General features: G+C 43.5%; 1 protein-coding gene across 4 annotated transcripts in view; it reads left to right on the forward strand.

Moving 5' to 3' along the window:
• The window catches only part of IPO13 (importin 13), a 47,077-nt gene extending 27,489 nt beyond the window's left edge, over nt 1–19,588 (forward strand). Inside the window, exons 5-20 of one of the 4 annotated variants that reach the window (XM_081009357.1) lie at nt 1,754–1,920; nt 2,151–2,271; nt 4,050–4,197; nt 4,884–5,065; nt 6,045–6,071; nt 6,640–6,774; nt 7,153–7,300; nt 7,838–7,914; nt 8,288–8,425; nt 8,804–8,900; nt 10,399–10,451; nt 15,474–15,540; nt 15,819–15,877; nt 16,250–16,339; nt 16,709–16,890; nt 17,682–19,588. In XM_081009357.1, the coding sequence (XP_080865483.1) occupies nt 1,754–1,920; nt 2,151–2,271; nt 4,050–4,197; nt 4,884–5,065; nt 6,045–6,071; nt 6,640–6,774; nt 7,153–7,300; nt 7,838–7,914; nt 8,288–8,425; nt 8,804–8,900; nt 10,399–10,451; nt 15,474–15,540; nt 15,819–15,877; nt 16,250–16,339; nt 16,709–16,890; nt 17,682–17,781 (1,791 nt within the window). In that variant the 3' untranslated portion in view covers nt 17,782–19,588. Of the gene's footprint in view, nt 1–1,753; nt 1,921–2,150; nt 2,272–4,049; nt 4,198–4,883; nt 5,066–6,044; nt 6,072–6,639; nt 6,775–7,152; nt 7,301–7,833; nt 7,915–8,287; nt 8,426–8,803; nt 8,901–10,398; nt 10,452–15,473; nt 15,541–15,818; nt 15,878–16,249; nt 16,340–16,708; nt 16,891–17,681 lie in introns of all 4 variants that reach the window. The other 3 variants (XM_081009358.1, XM_081009360.1, XM_081009359.1) reach the window with 3 other exon arrangements.
• The last annotated feature ends 386 nt before the right edge of the window (nt 19,589–19,974 follow it).

The following is a 19,974-nucleotide window of genomic DNA, read 5'->3' on the forward strand; positions in this document are numbered from 1 at the left end:
ATGTAGATTGTATAGATATTGGCTCTGGATTGAGTATAATGGAATGTTCTGGAATTGTCCACTAGAAGCTCTGAGGCCCAACTTGATGTATACTCTGTGCTTAATAGAGTGGAAATTCTTGCATTTTTGCATACATATATTGAAGGCCAGAGTGAGTGACAAGGATGTATAGTAATTCTGCTTACTGCATAAACATGGTGTATAAACATGGTTGTGTTCCAGTAATATGTTCTGTGGCAACAGAGAAGATGCTCAGATATACCCGTGAGCCTTAAATTCCCTTTAGGTGCTGCAGGTATTTATTTGCAGCTCAGACTCCACCATCTTCGAGAAGTGTGTAAACTAAACACCTCATTACATGAATCAAATTATTCGCTATGAGGTAGATTTATCATCTTCCTCTCTTTCTGCTAGAGAACAACTTGACTGTGAGTACCCTGTTTTGACAGGAAGAGAGCTCCATTTAGTTTGCTGTCTAGTGGTGGCAAGGTGTTTCTTTACTAGAGTAACCCATAGTGCATCAGTGGCCTTATTGGAAGAGCCTTACAGATAATAGCTCTTTTCAGCTATGGAAGAAGACCAAGTTTGTTCTCTGTCTTGACAGGCAAAGTGCTGCTATTCCCAGTTGCAAGCACAATTAATGCAGATGCAGATTTGTCTGTTGTGGTGTATGCTTGCTGCTATGCTGAGACACAGTCCTTGAAGCAGTGCAGCCTGGTCTGACTTGCACTCCCCACCCCCACACTTCCTTGGAGCCCAGAAGCTTCATTAGCATGGCAAATTAGCCTGCCCAAGAGCAAGGCTAGCTGTTGAGCTGCTGCTTCTCTGGGTGCCAGCTTGAAATGAGTTGAGGTCATGCATTGTCTCAGTGTGTGACTGGCGCAGTACTTGAGTCCACAGGCACATCGTTCCTAATGAAGGGAACAAAACTGAAGCAGCATCTTTTATAGGCTGCTCAAGAACAGAGAGACAGCAGAAGACTTTTTCTGCATGGTCTAACCCACACCAGTACACACCTTTGCAGTTTCCAGTGGGTTCCCAAAACCTTTGGTAATTTTGTGCCAGGCAACCTAGGATCATCCTTTTCTATTTCCTTCATAAGCTCTGCCTAGTGTGAGAATCTTGAATCAGAGGTTTAGTGAAGCTCCAGGATTGTATTCAGTGACCCAGAATCCCTTCTTACTTTTCTTTTCTATACATCTGTTTTTGCATCAACCTACTTTATAAGGTAACCTTGTCCATGCCAGCCTTGAGCAGCATAGGAATACCCAGCTTTCTTCTTGGAGCAGACATTGCTATACTGTAGGGGGTGGATTTATTCCTTAACTGGCTAAAACTGTCTCTAAAGGAAAGAACAAGGTGTTGGTCACTAAAAGTAGAAGAAAGCAGACGTGGCCAGCTGCTTTACCAGCCTGTGATGGCTTCTGTGCTTGTCTAGTTGGTGTCAATGTGTTGAGAAGGAATGATACTACAGAGAGAGTGACCTGACAAAGTATTATGTAGAACTGCTCCTAGAAGCTAGGAAGGATCTTAGATGCATTAAGGAGAATATTTGAGTGGAGTAACTTGACTCTAAAATGTCATTTCTGGGTTTCCCATATAGAGATTCAACAGCAATGAGAGGTGATTCCCCCCCCCCCCACCATCACATCAAAATGCTTGGGGGACTGATTGTGTTAACATCAACATGATTGCTGGAGTTCAGGGCTGATTTTTCCAATCTCCACTTGATGAATGATCTTTTTCTTTGCAGGATGACATCCTCTCTTTTGATCCAGAAAAGCAGGCCATGTATCAGCAAGTGTATCGGCCTGTCTATTTCCAGCTGGTGGATGTGCTCCTGCACAAGGCACAGTTTCCCTCTGATGAAGAGTACAGCTGCTGGTCCTCTGATGAAAAGGAGCAATTTCGGATATACCGGTATGACCTTTTGCCTAATCATATCCCTTAGCATTCAGTTGGTGTGCAGTGCTTATAATCTGCAGAAGAGGAAGTTGATCATGCTTCATTAATGGGAGTAAACATTGAACTTGCCCTGATTTGGCTATGGGCTATAACTGTTTCAGCAATTTCTATCTAGCTGCTATTTGGTAATGTGGGAGTGTTTTGTAACTCTTTTTTTCCTATTGCTCATTTGCTCATTTCCTCAGAGTGGACATCTCTGACACCTTGATGTATGTGTATGAAATGCTTGGAGCAGAGCTGCTGAGCAGCTTATATGACAAACTAGGTCGCCTCTTGACCAACACAGAGCAGCCATCCTCATGGCAGGTGAGTGGAGAGCTCCACCCTCAAATGGAACACCAAGCTAGAGGAATGCAGCAAGCACAGAGGCTGAATATGTTGCAGATTTTTAAGAAAGGATGGTACTAGTCCTGGTTAGACCTGGGGAGAGAGCATTGTGGAAGAGAGGTGCTAAGGTAAAGTGAAGGTGCAGAGTGTCTTGGTTAGAAGAACCATCTGTTAAATCTCAGAGCAGCATGTGTGGAAGGGCAATCCAGTCACAAAGCTCCAAAAAGTTGTTAGAAGTGTTGAATGGGTCTGAAATGTGTAAACCTCTTCCTTGTAGTGTACGGCTGAGTTGGTGGTTTATAAAATTGGGACTGAAGGATTGCTTCGATGTCCCAACTTCCAGCTTGCTGATTTCTCTCCTAGTGTAAGACAATGCTGGTGGTTTTTGCAATCATTCTGGCACACCTCCCATCACTGTGTGGCAGCAACCAAATTATGCAAGATACCTGACAGCAGGATTGCGGACTCAACAAATGCATGCTCAATTACATCTATTTTTCCTTATCATAGGGTTTGTGTTACCACATGTTTTTATCACTAGTCTACAAGTTAGGTTTCTGTACTGGGAAAACTGAGGAGTGTAGTTGTCCCACTACCTCCAGTGTTACAAAGAAAATATGCCTTTACAGTTTGCTGAAAGATGCTGAAAGATTCTTTGATATGTCTCCTGTGCCATGATGGGTGGTGATGCCAGGCTAGAGGTCTCTGTGTGGCAGCTAATCAGAATGTATCTGTTCACCTTGGCATGTTGACAGTGTGTTACTGGCACAGCAAACAGTGATGGGCGTCAAGGACCATTGACCGCAGGGGCTCCTCGTTCATCAATGTGACAGCCAAGCAAAAACCCAGCCTAGCCATGATTTACAGTCCACGCACCTGGAAGACTTAAGACAGTAGCAAACATACCAGCACTCCAGCATACTAAGTATGCAGCCTCAGCAGTCCATATCTTGCTAGAATAGCCCTTGGTGATAGGGAGCATGGATGCAGGTGTATCCTGCCTCCTCTTGCGGGTGCAGGAAGGGGAGAGACTACACAATGAGCTCATCCACACTTGCACTTGCCCCGCCACTTTCTCCCCAGGAAACCCACTTTTTACTGCTGAATCAGAGCAAACGCCAATCAATTTTTCTGCAGACTGGTGTTTGTTCTCATGGAAAGTGGTGAGACAAATAGGACAAGTGGAAAACCTTTTGGACCCATGCTTTCAAGGTATGGGACAAGTGGAAGTGTGGGTGAGCCCTGTGTGTTATATAGTCCAGTGGTTTCAGGATGTCTAGTTGGGGTTGCACTGAAGGATAGCAGGTGCTTTATGTTGCTGGGGAAAGGGGTTCCTTAACCTGAAGAATTTGACTCACTAGATACGATGCCCCTGCAAAAAGCTTACTGGTGAAAGAATTATTATTGTGCTACTAAGTGTAAAGGATCAACAACTCATCATAATTTTTTATGGAAGTTAGCCCTGCATATTTTTTGTAAAAATGAAATCTAGGTTGGGGACTTTTTCAACATACTGTGTCTCTGCCTTCATTGCCTTCAAGTTTGATTAAATAAATTTAAAATGTTTATATATCACTGTTCATTTGGGTAGTGGTGTTTGAACCACCCTTTGTAAAATTCAGCACCAACATGCAGTCCATGTTGCAAATCGGATGAAGGGAGGTATATACATTTAATAAATAAAAAAAATTAAAATATCTATGTGGGGCATTAGAGTTCGGCCTGGGCTCAAGAATGAAATCTTTTTTCTCTGGCAGCACACAGAAGCTTTGCTTTATGGGTTCCAGTCCATCGCAGAAACAATAGATGTAAACTACTCAGATGTAGTGCCTGGCCTCATTGGGCTCATCCCTCACATCAGCATCAGCAATGTGCAACTTGCAGATACGGTTATGTTCACTATTGGTAAGAAGACTGGGTATGGGGAGGGAATGGGTGCTAAAAGGGAAGTTTAACCCAAAGAACCTCAGGCTGTTGAGGTCTTACAACACTATGGAACCAGCAGTCCATAGGCTGGATGTGGCCTGTAGGGCCTCTTCATCCAGTCCACAGTACCCTCTCCTTGCCCAAGCCTGTGCTACAATTCGGCTGCAAAAAGCCTTGTATTGTCTCTGCTATGTGTATATGTGTGCCAGCTTTGAGTGTGGCCAAAACAGAATGGGGCAATTTATTTTTTTACTCCCCCTCCCCAGCATGTAGCTCCCTGAAGGTTGGCAGTGAGGAAATGTGGCCCTTGGAATGAAAAGATTCCTAATGCCTGAAATTGGTGTGCATTACAGTAGTCCATGTGGGGCTTCTTTGAGATGGTTTGGAAGCTGTATCTGGTGGAGAATGTTACAGCCAGTTTTTTGAATGGAGCACCTTGACGTGCACATAGTGCACCTGTGCTGAGGGAACTGCACTAGCTGTTTTTATGATCCTGTTTATTGCTGTATTTTTGTACGTTGCTTAGACCTTTACTAAAGTGGTTTAGTAATGCTTTTAAATAACTAAATACTGATGGGTGCTTCTTTGCTTTTTGTGGGCTGTACTGATAGCATTTGGCACATTAAACAGAGCAGCTCCTGACTCTGCATTTTCTATCTTTCTAGGAGCACTTTCAGAGTGGCTGGCTGACCACCCTGTCATGATCAACAATGTCTTACCCCTGGTGCTACAGGCTCTGGGCAATCCTGAGTTGTCCATCTCTAGTGTCTCAACCCTTAAGAAAATCTGCCGTGAATGCAAGTATGACTTGCCTCCCTATGCTGCCAACATAGTTGCTGTCTCTCAGGTAACTGAAATAATGGTCTAAGGATACATGGTTTTATGAGACAATGGAAGTTTAAGTGACTGACTAGTTTTGAGCTGTATGTAAAGGAGAGATCATTCAACAGGGCTTAAAGCAGTAGGAACATTCTGAGGAGGATATCTGCGTGTGTATGTGAGATTTAGTGGGGTAAATATTTATTGCACATTGTCAGAATGGGAATTCTGACTGCATGTATCAGTTAAAATAACTTGAATCTTATCAGTTTGAAGGTATGTGTGCATCTGTTTTGGCAGCTGGCAGGGTGGGTTGACTTTGAGCTACTTCTGCAGTGGAAATTTTGTCAAGATTCAGCTCAGCCTTCTGCTTAACTAAATGCTGTCTTTGGTTTCCCCTTCACATTTCCTGCTAGAAGAGGAAAAATTATGCTTGCAGGGTGTGTGGAGGAAACAGAACTGTTGACCCTTGTTGCTGACATTATGGAGCTTGGGAGACAAGCTACATGAAACCGCTGCCTATAATGAATCACTGATGACTACTTATCCATTATGAAGCATCCTTGAGAAGGGTTGGCTTTCACTGTAGGAGGGAGAGGGTGCTTATTGATTATTTATTCAGATATTTATAAGCTGCATTTTAAGATCAAGCCCTCACCGGTATGTAAAAAGATTGATGCAAGATAACAATAGGTACATCAGACAGGTGTACAACTACTATGAGAAAGCTGCTCTGAATCATACAAGTCTTTAACACTCTTCAGGAAAAGCAGTAGAGAGCTTTTCAAGGCCCTCTTAAAAGCATGTATGGAAGGGGCCAAGCTTAAGTTAATCAGAAGGGAGTTAGCCTTCTCTTGCTTATCCACTTTTCCTTGAAATTTCATAGCGCCCATGCTCCAGATCAGTGTTTGTCTCCCAGAGTTGTCAGTTGATATTGTGGTTGGAGCATTGTTAAATGTTTCTGCTGTGGGGCGAGTACTCACTTTCTCACATCTTTCCTTCTATAGGATGTGCTAATGAAGCAGATTCACAAGGTAAGATACTTATACTCCTCCCTGGTGCAGAGGGTCAAAGAGTGTACGGAATATATGATTACCTATCAAGTTATTATTTCCGAAGTATTGAGCATTCCAGTCAATGAGAGGAGGATTAGAGGAATTGGTGAAATTGGGTGCATGTCTCCCAAACAGAGTTTTGATCAGGAGTGGGGAATCTGTGACCCTCCAGAAGTTGCTGGCCATTGGCTTTGCAGGCAAGAACTGTTGGGAGCTGGAATCCAAAAGCATCTGTAGAGTCACACATTTTTCTTTCCTAGTTTAGATAGACATCCATTATGTTTCCAGGCATTCCAAAGCTGCATGAAAGAGTCTTATTTGTGTTTATCTGTGACTCAGGGCTCTGACAATGGCTATTTTGGTGCTAAGTTCTGGCACTAAACACAGGTTTCTGTGTTGAGACTTCCAGAAAGCATAGCTAAGACTTAAGCATTAGAGTTGACGAAGAATAGAGGGAGAATAAACTCCAACTGAGATGTAGTGTAGCATGACTTTCTGAGGATAATAGGAGAAACTAAGAATGTTGTCCATCTTGTTCTGCCCCCAGACAAGTCAGTGCATGTGGCTGATGCAAGCTCTGGGCTTCTTGCTCTCTGCCCTCCAAGTGGAGGAGATTTTGAAGAACCTGCACTCACTGATTACTCCTTACATCCAGCAGCTGGAGAAGCTGGCTGATGAAACGGTGAGCTACTTCACTTGCTTGGTGGTGGCTGTTTGCCAACCTTCTTTTAAGAAAGAATAGAGCCTGTTGTGTGTAAAACTCTACTCTTCTTCTTGCAAGTTGTGCCTTGTTTTAACCATACCTCCCTGGTCTTGCAAGCCTCTCATTTCTTATCTCTGTCCTCTGGTTTTTAAATTCCTTCCCCCTGCCCTGTTTTCCATTATGCTTCTGGAGTCAAGAACGGAGTGGGTGAGAATTGGCTGGGGTGGGTGGGAATCAATCACTAGACTATGCTTCACAGTTGTGCTGTCCATTCTTGCTGCCAATCTGGGACATCTGATGTGAGTGGTCCATATCCTGGGTCTACTGTAACTGCTATAGTGATGCCTTGCCTTGCAGCCAAACCCCTCCAACAAGCTGGCCATCATCCACATCCTGGGCTTGCTCTCCAACCTCTTCACCACATTGGACATCAGTCATCATGATGATGATCATGAGAGCTCAGAGGTCAAGAAGCTGCCGGTGCCTCAGGGCCCCAATCCGGTGGGTGTTACATGTGTCTGAGTAGTTCTTTTTATACATTAGGGCATACAACTCCATGTTTATTTGGCTGTGCCTCTTCCCTGCCATGTAACTGTAGGCAGCTTCTTCTAACTTTTGAAGGGCAGTAGCATAGAATGGTTGAAGGGTTGTGAAAATAGGTGGTGTACAACATAGCACTGTGTGTGTGTTACTTTAACTATTGGAATGAGCCCGTGTAGATTAGCCACTTCATCACCGCAGATTGTGAGCTTTTTGACGTGACTACTGAGTGATCAGAAGAGAGCTCAGAATGTCCCTTCAATTGTGTATATTTTCTTTGTGTTCGCTTTTAAAAAGAAGTGAGGGCAGCTGCACATCTGGTATTGTGAGACTTTTGAAAACTACTCTGGCATAATATGAGTTGTGGAGCAATCTCTAGAGAGGCCTCTAATACCATCTTTTCATCCCTGGATCTGAATGGTTGTGAGCTGTCTCCTCCTCCTCAAACTGTAGTAGACCAAGCCAGTTTCATAATTATCTTCTATCTTCTTCCTCTAGGTAGTGATGGTGCTGCAGCAAGTCTTCCAGCTTATCCAGAAAGTGCTCAGCAAGTGGCTGAATGATGCCCAGGTTGTGGAGGTAATGCATCTTCTAGGTTAAAAAACAAGCAACACTTTGCCCACATAGCTATAGTTAGATAGGAGATTCCCAGGTTGGCACTGGTGGTTGTTGGCAGAACTTGAAGAATGTATGTTTGTGATGTTGGATAAGTCTCTCTTTTCAGTTGATTCCCACATTCTGTTCAATTTGGTATTCTACTTTTAGGCTTAGGAGTTTGGCCGACCACGCCAAACTTACCTCACAGAACTGAATTGGAGGTGGGTGGAGGAAACTATATATGGCACCTCAGGCTTCTTTGAGGAAAGGTGAAGTACAGAATCAATAGATATTTAGCTAAGGAACAAGTTATTTAACCAGTCCTCCCTTGACGCAGCCCTTCCTCTTCCCACAGTCTGTGTGCTCCATTTTTGAAAAGTCTGTGAAGACCCTCCTGGATGACTTTGCACCCATGGTGCCTCAACTGTGTGAGATGCTGGGCCAGATGTATAGCACCATTCCTCAGGCATCTGCCATTGATCTCACTCGACAGGTAAGTCTAAGTACTAGAATTCCTGGAAGCTACTAAGTTTACAATGGAGGCTGATTACTCAACAGATTAATTCCTACCCACTTAGTATCTTTAGCTTGTCTCCTTTGTTTTGTTCAAGCACAGATATTGCTCAAAATGTGTTTTCCCCCATACACACGAATTGTGTATGCACATATCTGAGAAGCTACTGTAGTGTTCCTATGCCAGCTGGTCTCTGTCTCCTTTGCTGTGTTAGCAGCAAGGGTCTTGTTGATGTTTTTAGGCAAAGAACAGGCAGCTAGACTTACACGGGGGATAGCTAGGGGCTACAAATATGGAATGGAATGGGTCAAACCAGACTGCTCTGGCTTCAGTCTCCTTTGTATTTTATATCCCCAGCTGGTTCACATCTTTGCCCATGAGCCTGCCCATTTCCCACCTATCAAGGCGCTCTTTCTGCTCGTCACATCAGTTACGCTAACACTGTTTCAGCAAGGTACGTGTGCTTGGGCACCTTCAGTCTTGTGAGGCTGCCACGTTGAAAACTGCTGTTCCTGGTTTCAGCTGTTCAGACTCGACTATAAGGTGTGTGCAGGTGGGGGGGGGGGAGGGAACACCTTCCTCAGGTCATGGCTGTGCTCGTTCAGTTCCAAAAGCTTTTAGCTGGTACAGATGAAGATGAAAAGCTCTTGCTGAGGTGGACTCTCTGGCATGCTTCTCCTCAGGTATCAGTGCCTGAGTGGACAGTAGTGCTGCCATTTCCCCCTCTTCTCCTGTCCTTCATGACTGGAAATGTGCCCTCCCCGTGTCAGATTCCTGGGTTAGGGCCCCAAGAGGAAGATGAAGCGAGCAATCGGCTCTGAGTAGAAAGCAAGAATCACTCGGGAGTGTGTTGTAATGTCTTTCAGTTAACCCCATCATGGCTCTTTATGGAGTCGACCATATTCATCAGGGTTGTTTTTTTCCTGTGGCCTAAATAAAACATTTGTCATGTGGACTCTGTATCCTATCTCCCTGGTTCTCCAGCTCAAAGGATTCCTTTTACAGCTTTGTGAAATTCCCAGCAAGTGTTTGGACTTGCCTTTGCATGGAACTGCCATATTGACTCCATGTTGACCCCAGCTGAGGTGAAAAGCTTGGAATACATGTACAGATCCAGTCAGCATGGTTGGTGGGGTATCTGCTTCCTTCTCCAGGTTCTTGTTTGAACTCAGAATTGATGGGGAGCAACTAGTACTTGGAGTGATGCCCTGTTACTGCCTGACTGGGTCAGGCATAGCCAACATGGAGGAAGAGAATTTTCAGATCCAGGAAAGCTTATGTGATAATAAATTTGCTAAATTTCTAATGCCACAAGGCTTTCTGTTTTGTGGAATGGAAGTATGCTTACCAGCAACCACACTGGCCTTTCCCTGCAGAAAATGCCAGAAAGTTGGGTTCTTCCCAACTAGGCAGGCATGTGGACATGGGTGTTAGGAAAATACTGTGTTGGGACTGTCCATCCGGCACTCTAGTGGATTTCCAATACTTTGTGCCTACTCCATGTCAATACTGGATTTGTTGTTTGACTCTGGAGTTGTCTCTCAGGACCAAGTAAATCATGATAACATGTATCCAGTTCAAATGTGCTCGTTCTCCACATGAAGCTGGTGTCCAGTTAGCTCCTGCTTCTCTCTTCCCTTGCTAGGGTGCAATGAGCTCTCCCCTTCCTATCCTTGGTGCTTGGCAGGGGACTCTGGGCACAGGCCTATTCCTTTGCACTTTCTTTCTGTTCTTGGGTTTCCAAGCTCCATGATTTTTGTATGTTTTGTTTCTTTAACTTGCTTCAAGCTGCTCATGTGCCTGCCCTCCTCAACCCACCCCCTTGCACCCTCCCCTTCCTTCCCTTACTCCTGTTTTCACTTGTAAATTCTTTCTGTATCACATAACTATATGATGTTGAGTTGCTGTTTGTATGATTTTTCTCTTCAGTTACATCTTTATTATATTTTTAGGGCCCAGGGATCATCCTGATATTGTTGATTCATTTATGCAACTCCTGGCACAGGTGTGTTTTAGTTTCTTATTCATTCACTTTCTGTTCTCTCTCTTTCTCTTTTTTAATTCAATTTAAACCTATTTTTAGCTTTCTGTTGACAACGTTTTTTCCTTTTAGTTGAATATCGAGTTTCTCCATCTGTTTCCGTGGAAGTTGAAAACAAAACATTCTCCTTTTTCATAGGTGTGAGTTTGCCCTTTCCATTCCCCAAGGGGCAATACCTAGTGATGCAACAAGGCTTGTAGGTTGGGTTTGTTTTCAGGTCATGTGGTGTGGCCTTGCCCAGGAGGGGGCTGCTGAAAAATTGGTAAATGTAGTTCAAGAGTTCTGGCAGCAGCATTCCAGTCCTGGTATAGATCTGTGTGCTTTTCTGAAGTGACTCTGACTTCTTTACAAATGCTGGCAAGTCCATAGTTTCTGTTTATTAGGTAGGAGTGATGTATTCAGTAACTTGGTGGATCTGGGAGGGGCAGCTGATCTAATGGGCAAGGATAGCAGATGAGCCTTGTCTCCTGTGTTTGACCCCAAAACCCTTCTGCACTCCAGCATTTCTGCCAAGGCTTCCTGTGTCTGGTGTTTTGTTTCCCCCCCCCAGATTGTACATCTTCCATAGAGCTCTGTCTCTAATGCTGTAATGACATCATGCACAGGGCAGGGCAAAGCAGTGGTGGTGGAATACAAACAGAGGCTGGTGGGTATCATTCCCTGGAGTAAGTGAAGGATGAAGCACCCCCAGCAAGTGGATTAGAATGAGCAATCCCTAGACTGAAAATAAGCTGCAGCACTAAGAACTGATGGAGCAGAATGGGGTGGGATCTTATATATTGATCTCCTGACTGTAATAAGATTCTCTCTCGTTGGCTCTGGTTTATTGTTGCCTAATGGGGTTTCTGTATACTGTGATGGGGGAAGTATCTGAGTGCTTAGCTCCCCCTTGTGGCAGTTAATACAGATGCAAATATGGGAGGCAATGTTGCTATTAGGTAAAGGTAAAGGGACCCCTGACCATCAGCTAATACTCACACTTCTCTTCAGTAACACAGTAACAAACTTCCAGAAAATTCTGAAATTTGACAACAGCAAATCACAAAATTAAAATGCCACCCTTTAGAGTTATTATTCTTGTTTTGTCATCATGTTAAGGGGATGTCAGCTATCAATGTACAGTTAAATATCAAATACTGAAATCGGTTATAATTATATAGGTGGAGCCCTATGGTGGATCCATGTTCTCAGGAAAGGGTTGGAACAATCTCATCCTAGGAGGGGGTTAGGGAGTAGCTTTAGCCAGATGAAGGAAAAGGAGTTGGAATGGTAGATGTGAAGAGAGGGACTAGGAGAAGCCCCTGGGGCATCCAGACACAGTTGAAAGCCCCACAGTAGCTCATGCAGTTCGACATGGAACAACTTGGGACCCCAGATCTTCTGACTGACTGCATCCAGATGAGACCTAATCACCAGCCAATATTCATCCTGAAGAATTAAAAAATGCAGCACTGTGTCTGGGACAGTGGGTGTCATAGTTCGGCCCATGCTGGAAATTAAAGCAGTAGTGTTTCAGTGGACTCAAAACAACACTATTAATACTTTTTTATATTGTATGTCTTGCTCTCTTGCATATATACACACATATATATACACACACATACACACATACACACACACTTTCATCCCTTGGTTGAATAAATATTGTTTGTTTGCCTCCATAAAATTTGAGAGAAGCTCAAATTAGAAGTTGCCTGGGTTTGGGCTGATTTAGCTACTAGTGCCCAGTATGTTTTGTTCACCACTTCTTTTGGAGATGTGAAAGCTGGTGGTCTGGAGACACTGCACCCTACATCTTGGGGTCACTGGCATTCTTATTGTCTCTTATTCTACTTCATCTGTGAGCCTAAGTCCCATTGCACTTTTGCTATCTCTCAGCATTCACATTAAAACTTAACACACACCCCAAAAGAGGAGAGAGAGGCAGCTGATATACTGGTTATTCCCCATATTGTCATTAGCACTTTCATTCTTTCTTTGAGTAAAAAAATAAAATACTACCTCCTGGTCCGCCAGTCCCACAAAACAGCTTACAATAAGATACAATAAAATTCTGAAGCAATATTCGAAACACTTGTAACTAAAAGATTAATTACAGTAGTCCAGCATTTGAAACTCTTCATCTTCCAACTGCCTTGCTAAAAATATGTTTGGGCCATGCACCAAAATGCATCTTAGCAGACTCTCTAGAGAGACACTTCCAAGGGCAGGCTGCCATCACCCAAAAAGTCATGCTCTTTGTGGCTACCAGCCTACATACACCTGTAGTACTTGGAGCAAGAACTCAACTAAAACAAAAGAGGCAGAGTGGATTTATATGGGAGAATATGACCCTTGAGGTAACATGGTTCCAAACTATGCATGGTTCTGGATTCTGTATGAGGCAAAGAGGACTGGGTTGCATTTGAAAGTGCAACTTCTGCAGTCTGCCATTTTCCTATAATTTGCTGACGGTGTCCCGTTGGCAGAATGTCACCTATACCCTTCTCTCTTGGAGTAAGCCTAAATTGGCAATGCCCTAGAAGACTTATGTTAACATTTGCTGTGTTTAACTTGCCCAACTGGTGGCCCATGTCCAGGCTCGTTCTGTCCCAACAACCAAGTTAAAAGACACTGGATATAGGAATATTTGAGAAGTCTGAAATCCTAGGGGAATGTTCTCCCCTCACGCTTAGTGTGGAGACAAATCAGTAGGAAAATTCTTCACAGCATCAGCATCAAGCATGCACTTTCTTTGAAGCCATCTAGTGAGACTAGAATACAGGCCTAGCAGAAGGGTCAGTTTGCTAAAATGAGAAGACCATTGAGTATGTCACAACACTGCTTGTCCATTCAAGTGGACTGGTACATTGTGAAACATAAATGTTGTGTCTGTGGGCAGAATTATGCAAGAATATATACCATTTTCCTTTCTTTGTTCAAAAATCAAATCATCTTGATTTGCAAGTATTGCCCCACTAATGCCTATATTATCCCTAAATCAAAAGACCAGCAGCCTAGGCTTAAATATACATTTGAGCTTTCCTGAAATTGTGTGTGTGTACTGCCATGTAGAAGAAAAAAAGAAGTGAAGAGGAAAGGGAGATGCAAAAGAATGATCTTTTGTTGGAACAATTTTAATTGCTTAGAATGTCAAAACACTAGAGTCATTCCTCTAGCATAGGTGTTTACATGAAAATTTTAAATATGTTCTTAGAGGTCCTAGTTTTAGCGCACCCCCATAAGGTTGCTTTGATACAAAGGTAGTTGTTGAGAGAGAAAGGGTTAGTGTCAAGTCATGAGCATATTGTGAGCTAGCACTGAGTTTCCTTTAACTGGCTGTCATTATGTGGTATATTGGCTAAATTGTTTATGGAGACCTGTATAGGTATTAATATAATTTATTCTGCATGGTTTAATTTGCTTCACTTTGGATATGAGCAAATATTTCAGTAATGGAATACAAAGATGTGTGGGCTCAGACATTTGATTTAATTGGCCTTTTTATCTGTTTCTATACTGATGGCTCACAATGCACTGTGTACTAAGCAAATCTGTTTCCACTTAGTTGGCTGTAACACATTGTGGGAGGAATTCAACATAGCACTATGGCAATCATTCTGTCAAAGCAAGCGCTTCATCTTGCCATATGGAATGATGCCCCTCTCTTCCTCCTGCAGGCTGTTTTGGGGGGCCTCCTGGCCCTTCTCCAGCCAATTTGGGTGCAGGGAGAGGGAAGAGGGGAAGCCCCATTGCGCTAGTTCTGCTAGTGGGGCTCATTAGTTGAAACTGGCCGTCAATATGTAAAAATGTACTTGGAGGGATGCAAACAAACGAAACATTCTTTACTAGGGTGATGGAATAAAAATCATTTTTAAAACTTTAGAGTATTAGCAACATTCCGTAGCAGTTTTAACAGTAGCATTTGCAATACAAGAGCCATTGAAAACTCTGCAGATTAGCACCAGGCAGATATTTACCATTGCATGACAGAAAGGGACATAACGTTGGATCATAGGAAGATGCCTTACACCAGGTCAAACCATTGGTCCATCTAGCTCAGTATTGTCTACACTGACTGGTAGTGGCTCTGCCAGGTTTCAGGCAGGGGACATCCCTAGCCCTGCCTGCAGATGTCGGAAATTGTACCTGAGAGCTTCAGTGTGCAAGGCAGATGCTCTGCCACTGAATTACAGCCCTTCCCTTAACTCTCTTTGCTCCTTCCGCCTGGGTGATGAACAAGTGGACAATCAAGGTGTGTAGAGTGGAAACTGAGAATGCAAAGCTTTGGAAGCTAGTCATTGCAGCGATTGGTATCCAGTTGCAGGTACAACAAGCAATACTTCTGCAGCCCCGGAAGATCGTGCTTCATTGACAAAGCACATACTTCACATAGCTATATGGGAGTATAAGTTGTTTAGGGCCCTGTTTGTTAATAGGTCTCACCTTGTTTTGCGAATGCCATGGTGGAGCAGATGTTTAGGTCATTCAGGAATGGAAGTAACAGTGGGAACTGCTGTCCAAGGTGCTGAAATGGATAGGCTCACAAAATTCTTGCCTGTGCTTGCTGTCTGTGGTGCTGAAATAAGCTGCCAGGCAGCAATATTTATATTAAGTCACAAGTAAAATCAGCCTTTTTGTAGTTTAACAGGAATATTGAAACTAGATGAGCCCCCTTTCCTGACGGTGTAAGAAAGGAATTCCCACATATCTGGATTTCTTCATTTGTAGCAAAGTCGGAATCCTAGTAGGTTGTTTCTAGGTAATGTTTCAATTACATGTGTCTTCAGAGGCTCTTAATTACCTGGAGTCCTTGATGCCCTTGACTTCAGAAGTGTCCTACTTATGTTCTTTCCCTTCCTGCCATATCTGACTTACTGTGCACCATGGCTGATGGCCAGGTAAGTGCACATGGGGGTCTTGGCCAGGGAGCTATTCTGTGGCACTTTTTTGCCCCGGCTTGCCAGAGCTGTGTTTATTGTCTGTGTATGTGTGTGTACCTTGCAGGCACTCAAACGGAAACCTGACCTGTTCCTGTGTAGCAGCCTGGATGTCAAAGCAGTATTCCATTGTGGTGAGTAGGCAGGCCCCGTAAGACTAAGCTATCAAAAAATTGAGCTCCCTTGATGCAGTTGGGAAAGCTGATTTAGCCAAATGAGGCAGTGTTTCTTAAAGGTTCAGATATATGACAACAGCCTGCATGTTTGATGTAGAAACACCCCTCCAATCAGACCAGCTGAAGCTCCATGTAAAGTCCTTATGCTTGGAGAAGGGAAGGCTCCTTTCCTTCCCGCTCCTGTGGAAAGCTTTGAATTGTGTTAGCTGAGTCCTGAAGTGTTGCTTTCCCTCTAGGTGTGATCTCCTTGAAGTTCCCTGAAGCACCAACTGTCAAAGCTGCCTGTGGCTTTTTTGTGAGTGTTTTGCTTTTGCTAGATCTGCCATTGGCCAATGGTACAGGCAGAGTTGCGTTTGGGCCAAGTGGCTTGGAAGCACTTGTGCTGGGACAGGATGGAGAAGCACCCAGAACTGGTGAGAGGGAGCCTCCTCCAAATTCCAGAAAGGAGCTTCTCCTTTCATAAGTTGCCATTTGGGCCTTTTTATTTTCTTTTGCAGTTGGGATTTTTTGTATGGAGACATTTTCTCCTAACTGTATATGCCTCCACTCTGTTTGGACATGTATTCAGGAATGTGCTTGTCTCCTACATGGAACTGGAGACAGATGGCTATATATCTGAGTTCTAGCAATACAGTTTGCATCAACTCCTTCTCACTGTTTCTTACAGACTGAGTTATTGCCACGTTGTGGGGAGATTCCACCGGTGGGACAAGTGGTACATGAGAATGGCAAAATGCTGCTGCAGGCTGTGCTTGAGGTAAGGAGTGGGGCTTTTCAAGCTAAGTCAGGGACAATTAGAAGGAATAACTGGAAGGAGCCATGCTCACAGATAAGCTGCACTTATTCCAGTATGTTTTATTAATTCAGCTCCCTTCTAACCAGAATATCCCTGAATGATTTGCAGCCTGATCTAGTATTTCGTGTCTTACTTGGAAGCGTGTTCCACTAGGTTCAGTGGTGCTTACTCCCAAGCAAGTGTGCCACCTTGGCCACTTCCTTTTTAAAAACACTTCCTTGATGCAATCTGCTGGAGCCTTCTTAGGTTTGTAATGTAATGTTCCCTCCTGCAGTGCAGTCTCCTGGGAGGATTATTGTCTGGTGTTAACTGGATTTGCTCCATCTGCAGGGTGTAGGTGGCCAAGCCGCACGCAACTTGATGGATCACTTTGCTGAGATCCTCTTTGCTCTCAACAAGCACTGCTTCAGTTACTTGAGTGTCTGGATCAAGGAAGTGATGCAGCAGGATGGTTTTCCATCAGCCCGTGTCAGCCCTGAACAAAAGGAAATCTTCAGCCAGCAAATTCTCAGGTGAACTTTCTCTTGAAGACTTTTCTGGAAGACTGAGTTGTGGAAGATGTGTGAGCGGGTTTCTTGGCTCTTCAGCTTTCTATCTGTGCCCCCAAATTGTCATGAGTGATCATGATAGATACTGAGCATTTCTCCAGGTTCAATAGTCCTCCCCAGAATCTTCTACAATAAAGAGCTTGCTTATTTTTTTATTTTTTAGTAAATTAATTAAGATGTTCAGAAAGGTTCAAGGTATTTATATAAAGTAGAGGTAAATAGAAAAGGGCAGCACAGAAACTAAACATGAACTTGAGTTTTTATCCTTGTAGAGACATGGTACCTATCTTGGTGTTGCTTTGGTTTCTCCTTTAAGCCCCTGCTACTCCATGTAAACACCCATGAATTCACCAGCATTTAATAATTATTATAACAGGAACATAAGCAGAGCCTGCTGTATCGGGCCATTGGCCTGTTCTGGCAGGTTCTTCTTGTATTGTTATGGCTGGAAGAGCAGGATTCACTAGATTAATCCAGCCACCGATGAACTGAGATGCACTGGTGAACGATAATTTGCAGAACAGGAACATGAGTTATTTGAAAGAGGATGTCTTAATGGAGGGCAGCAATGATTATAGTAGCTGTGCGGAGCACGTCTGCAGTACCCAGCTCTCGGTGCTGGGGATTCCATGGGTTTGGCACTGGGTGGTGCCCTTGTGTATGGGAACATCCGACTCAGCTCTAGCTGGTTTTTTTTAAGTGACTCATTCACCATTATTCTATATCAGCCTTTTATCATTCTTTTTCTGTGTTAGCAGAGAGCGTGTGAACAAACGGCGTGTGAAGGAGATGGTAAAGGAGTTCACACTGCTGTGCCGAGGACTGCATGGTACCGAATACACAGCAGACTACTGAGGGGGCCATGTAGCAAAACAGGAGCATGAACAGATCTGCTGGCTACCTGCCACTGCCTAATGCTGCTATTGAACCAGCTCATAGGACGATAACTGCAACTAACCTGCTGAGGCTGCTCCTCTCAAGAATGAGCTGTTTGTCCATCCCTCCTGCATGTTCAGAGGCAGCAGGCTACAAGGACTTGGAGCACAGGCTGGAGCTGAGGAGATTTCCTCCCCCTGCTAGACTGGTGCAATGATTGCCCCTTGTTTTCCCAGCACACTCCTGTAGACATATCTGTGGTATTGTCTGTTCCTAAAGAGTCTGCCTTTGCCCTGCATGAGGCAGCTTGTGTCTGACTGAAGTGGAAGGCCCTGCAGCCTTGAATTATATTAAGGCTTTTCTAAGCTGTGGTGTTTGATGAATTGGGGGAAGAGATGTAACTTCTGGACAATATTGGGCAGGGGAGGGTAAAAAGCTGTAGCAGCTGCAGTTGCACTTATAGCTGCCCTAGCCTAACGGGTAATAAAGAAGAGTATGATGTCGTTTTGGACAAAGAAGAAATCCAAATTCTGCAACAAAGTATTGGAAAGAATCAAAGTTAGCTTCTCAGAAGGAAGCATACCTGCCAGCCTTTGCATTTCTTGGTGTGCTGGCAAAGTTGCGTAACCAGTTCAAATTTTCTTTTTGCAGTCAACAATCTATAGGAGCATCCCGTGGAAGGCATATTATCATACTAGCCTGTAATATGAATGATAGTTTCTAGGTTCATTTAAAAGGGTTGCAGCCACCTTTACACGCTCTGATGAAAAATATCCCTGGTTGCTTCTACAGCTGAAGATCAAGATGTGACAATGGATCTGAGGGTGTGCTACTGTTTATGGTGGAAGGATGGAAGAGGAGCAAATAATTTTCATATGGGGGACTGTTGGTATTGCAGGTTTGGAGACTAACCAGGTTGAGCAAATGTGCAATTCAGAATGACTCCAGGGCCAGTTTCAGTCTTACCTCCCCATACAACATGAGTAGGTTCCTAACTTGGGACTTGCTGTAATGTTTCCTAACCCTTGGTAGTGAAACTCAGTTTACATAAGAGCAGGTTGGGATGGCTTGAACCTTAGTCAATCCTTTCTATTTAACAAGAGCTTACCAAAGTAACCGTTGAACCATCTAAATAACAATAGCAGATACCGGTGTGGTAAGTACTGGAGCAGAAGTTCTCAAACACATTTGCAGGCTCCATTGAGGTGGTTTGTGGGGTGGTCAAAAGTATCTGTACTTGGCCCTGCACTTTATATTTTCTGATGATGGAGATGGACTTCACAGAACGTTGCTCACAAAAAAACAGGCATATCCATCGCATTAGAAATAAAAGACTGCAGTTATTTAGAGTATGAGTTATAAAACAAAAAAGTAGCTGGCTGAGCCCTGCACCATCCACAGCATTTTCCAAGTGGTCCATGAAAAAATGGTTTGAGAACTGCTGTACTAGAGGTTTATGTAGACATTAGCTGGAGCTTCTGCATTTCCAAGGCAAAACATGTTCTTGGGGAAGAATATGCTTATGGGACAACAGAAACTGAAACAAAATCAGGCATCTTAAGTAAATGCAAAAAGTAGCATACTGACAATGCACTGTTCTAGGTCAAGTCTTGAAAAGTGAATAGGGTATACCGTATTTTTTTCCAAGTAAGGGTTGTTCCAGTTCAGGCAGATGAAGTACTCTGAATCTGGAAACAAGATAAGCATTTTGTGTAATCCTGGCTTGTTAAGTAACTGCTTTCACTGGTTAAAAAAGTCAAATTACATCAGAAACCTTCACATCAAATGTGGACTTAATGTTTAACTAATCAGTGCAACCAAGTAGTTTATGTGTTTTGATCAGAAATTGGAGTAGTGATCTGTAATTAAGTAATCTATAAGATGGCTTGGTGGCTTATCTTGAATAGCTGTGAAACCTTCACATTGCACATGGAAAGAACAAAGTACAGTTGGCTATATTAGGGAAAAAGCAGTACTCCAGTATTTCTATAGCAGTGGCCATGATTACACCCTGGTAAAGAGAAGTATCTACATTAATGCACAAAATAAGCAGTACTTGGCAGAGAATGTGCCTTCTAGGTTTGGGCATGTGGTACATTGCTGCACCTTCTCTCTTTCCACTGATTTCAGTGTTTCTGTCTGGTGTTCTTTGCACTGAAACATTCCTTTAAA

The sequence above is a fragment of the Podarcis pityusensis genome (assembly GCF_964106645.2).
Source record: "Podarcis pityusensis genome assembly, chromosome: 6".
Taxonomy (NCBI): Eukaryota; Metazoa; Chordata; class Lepidosauria; order Squamata; family Lacertidae; genus Podarcis; species Podarcis pityusensis.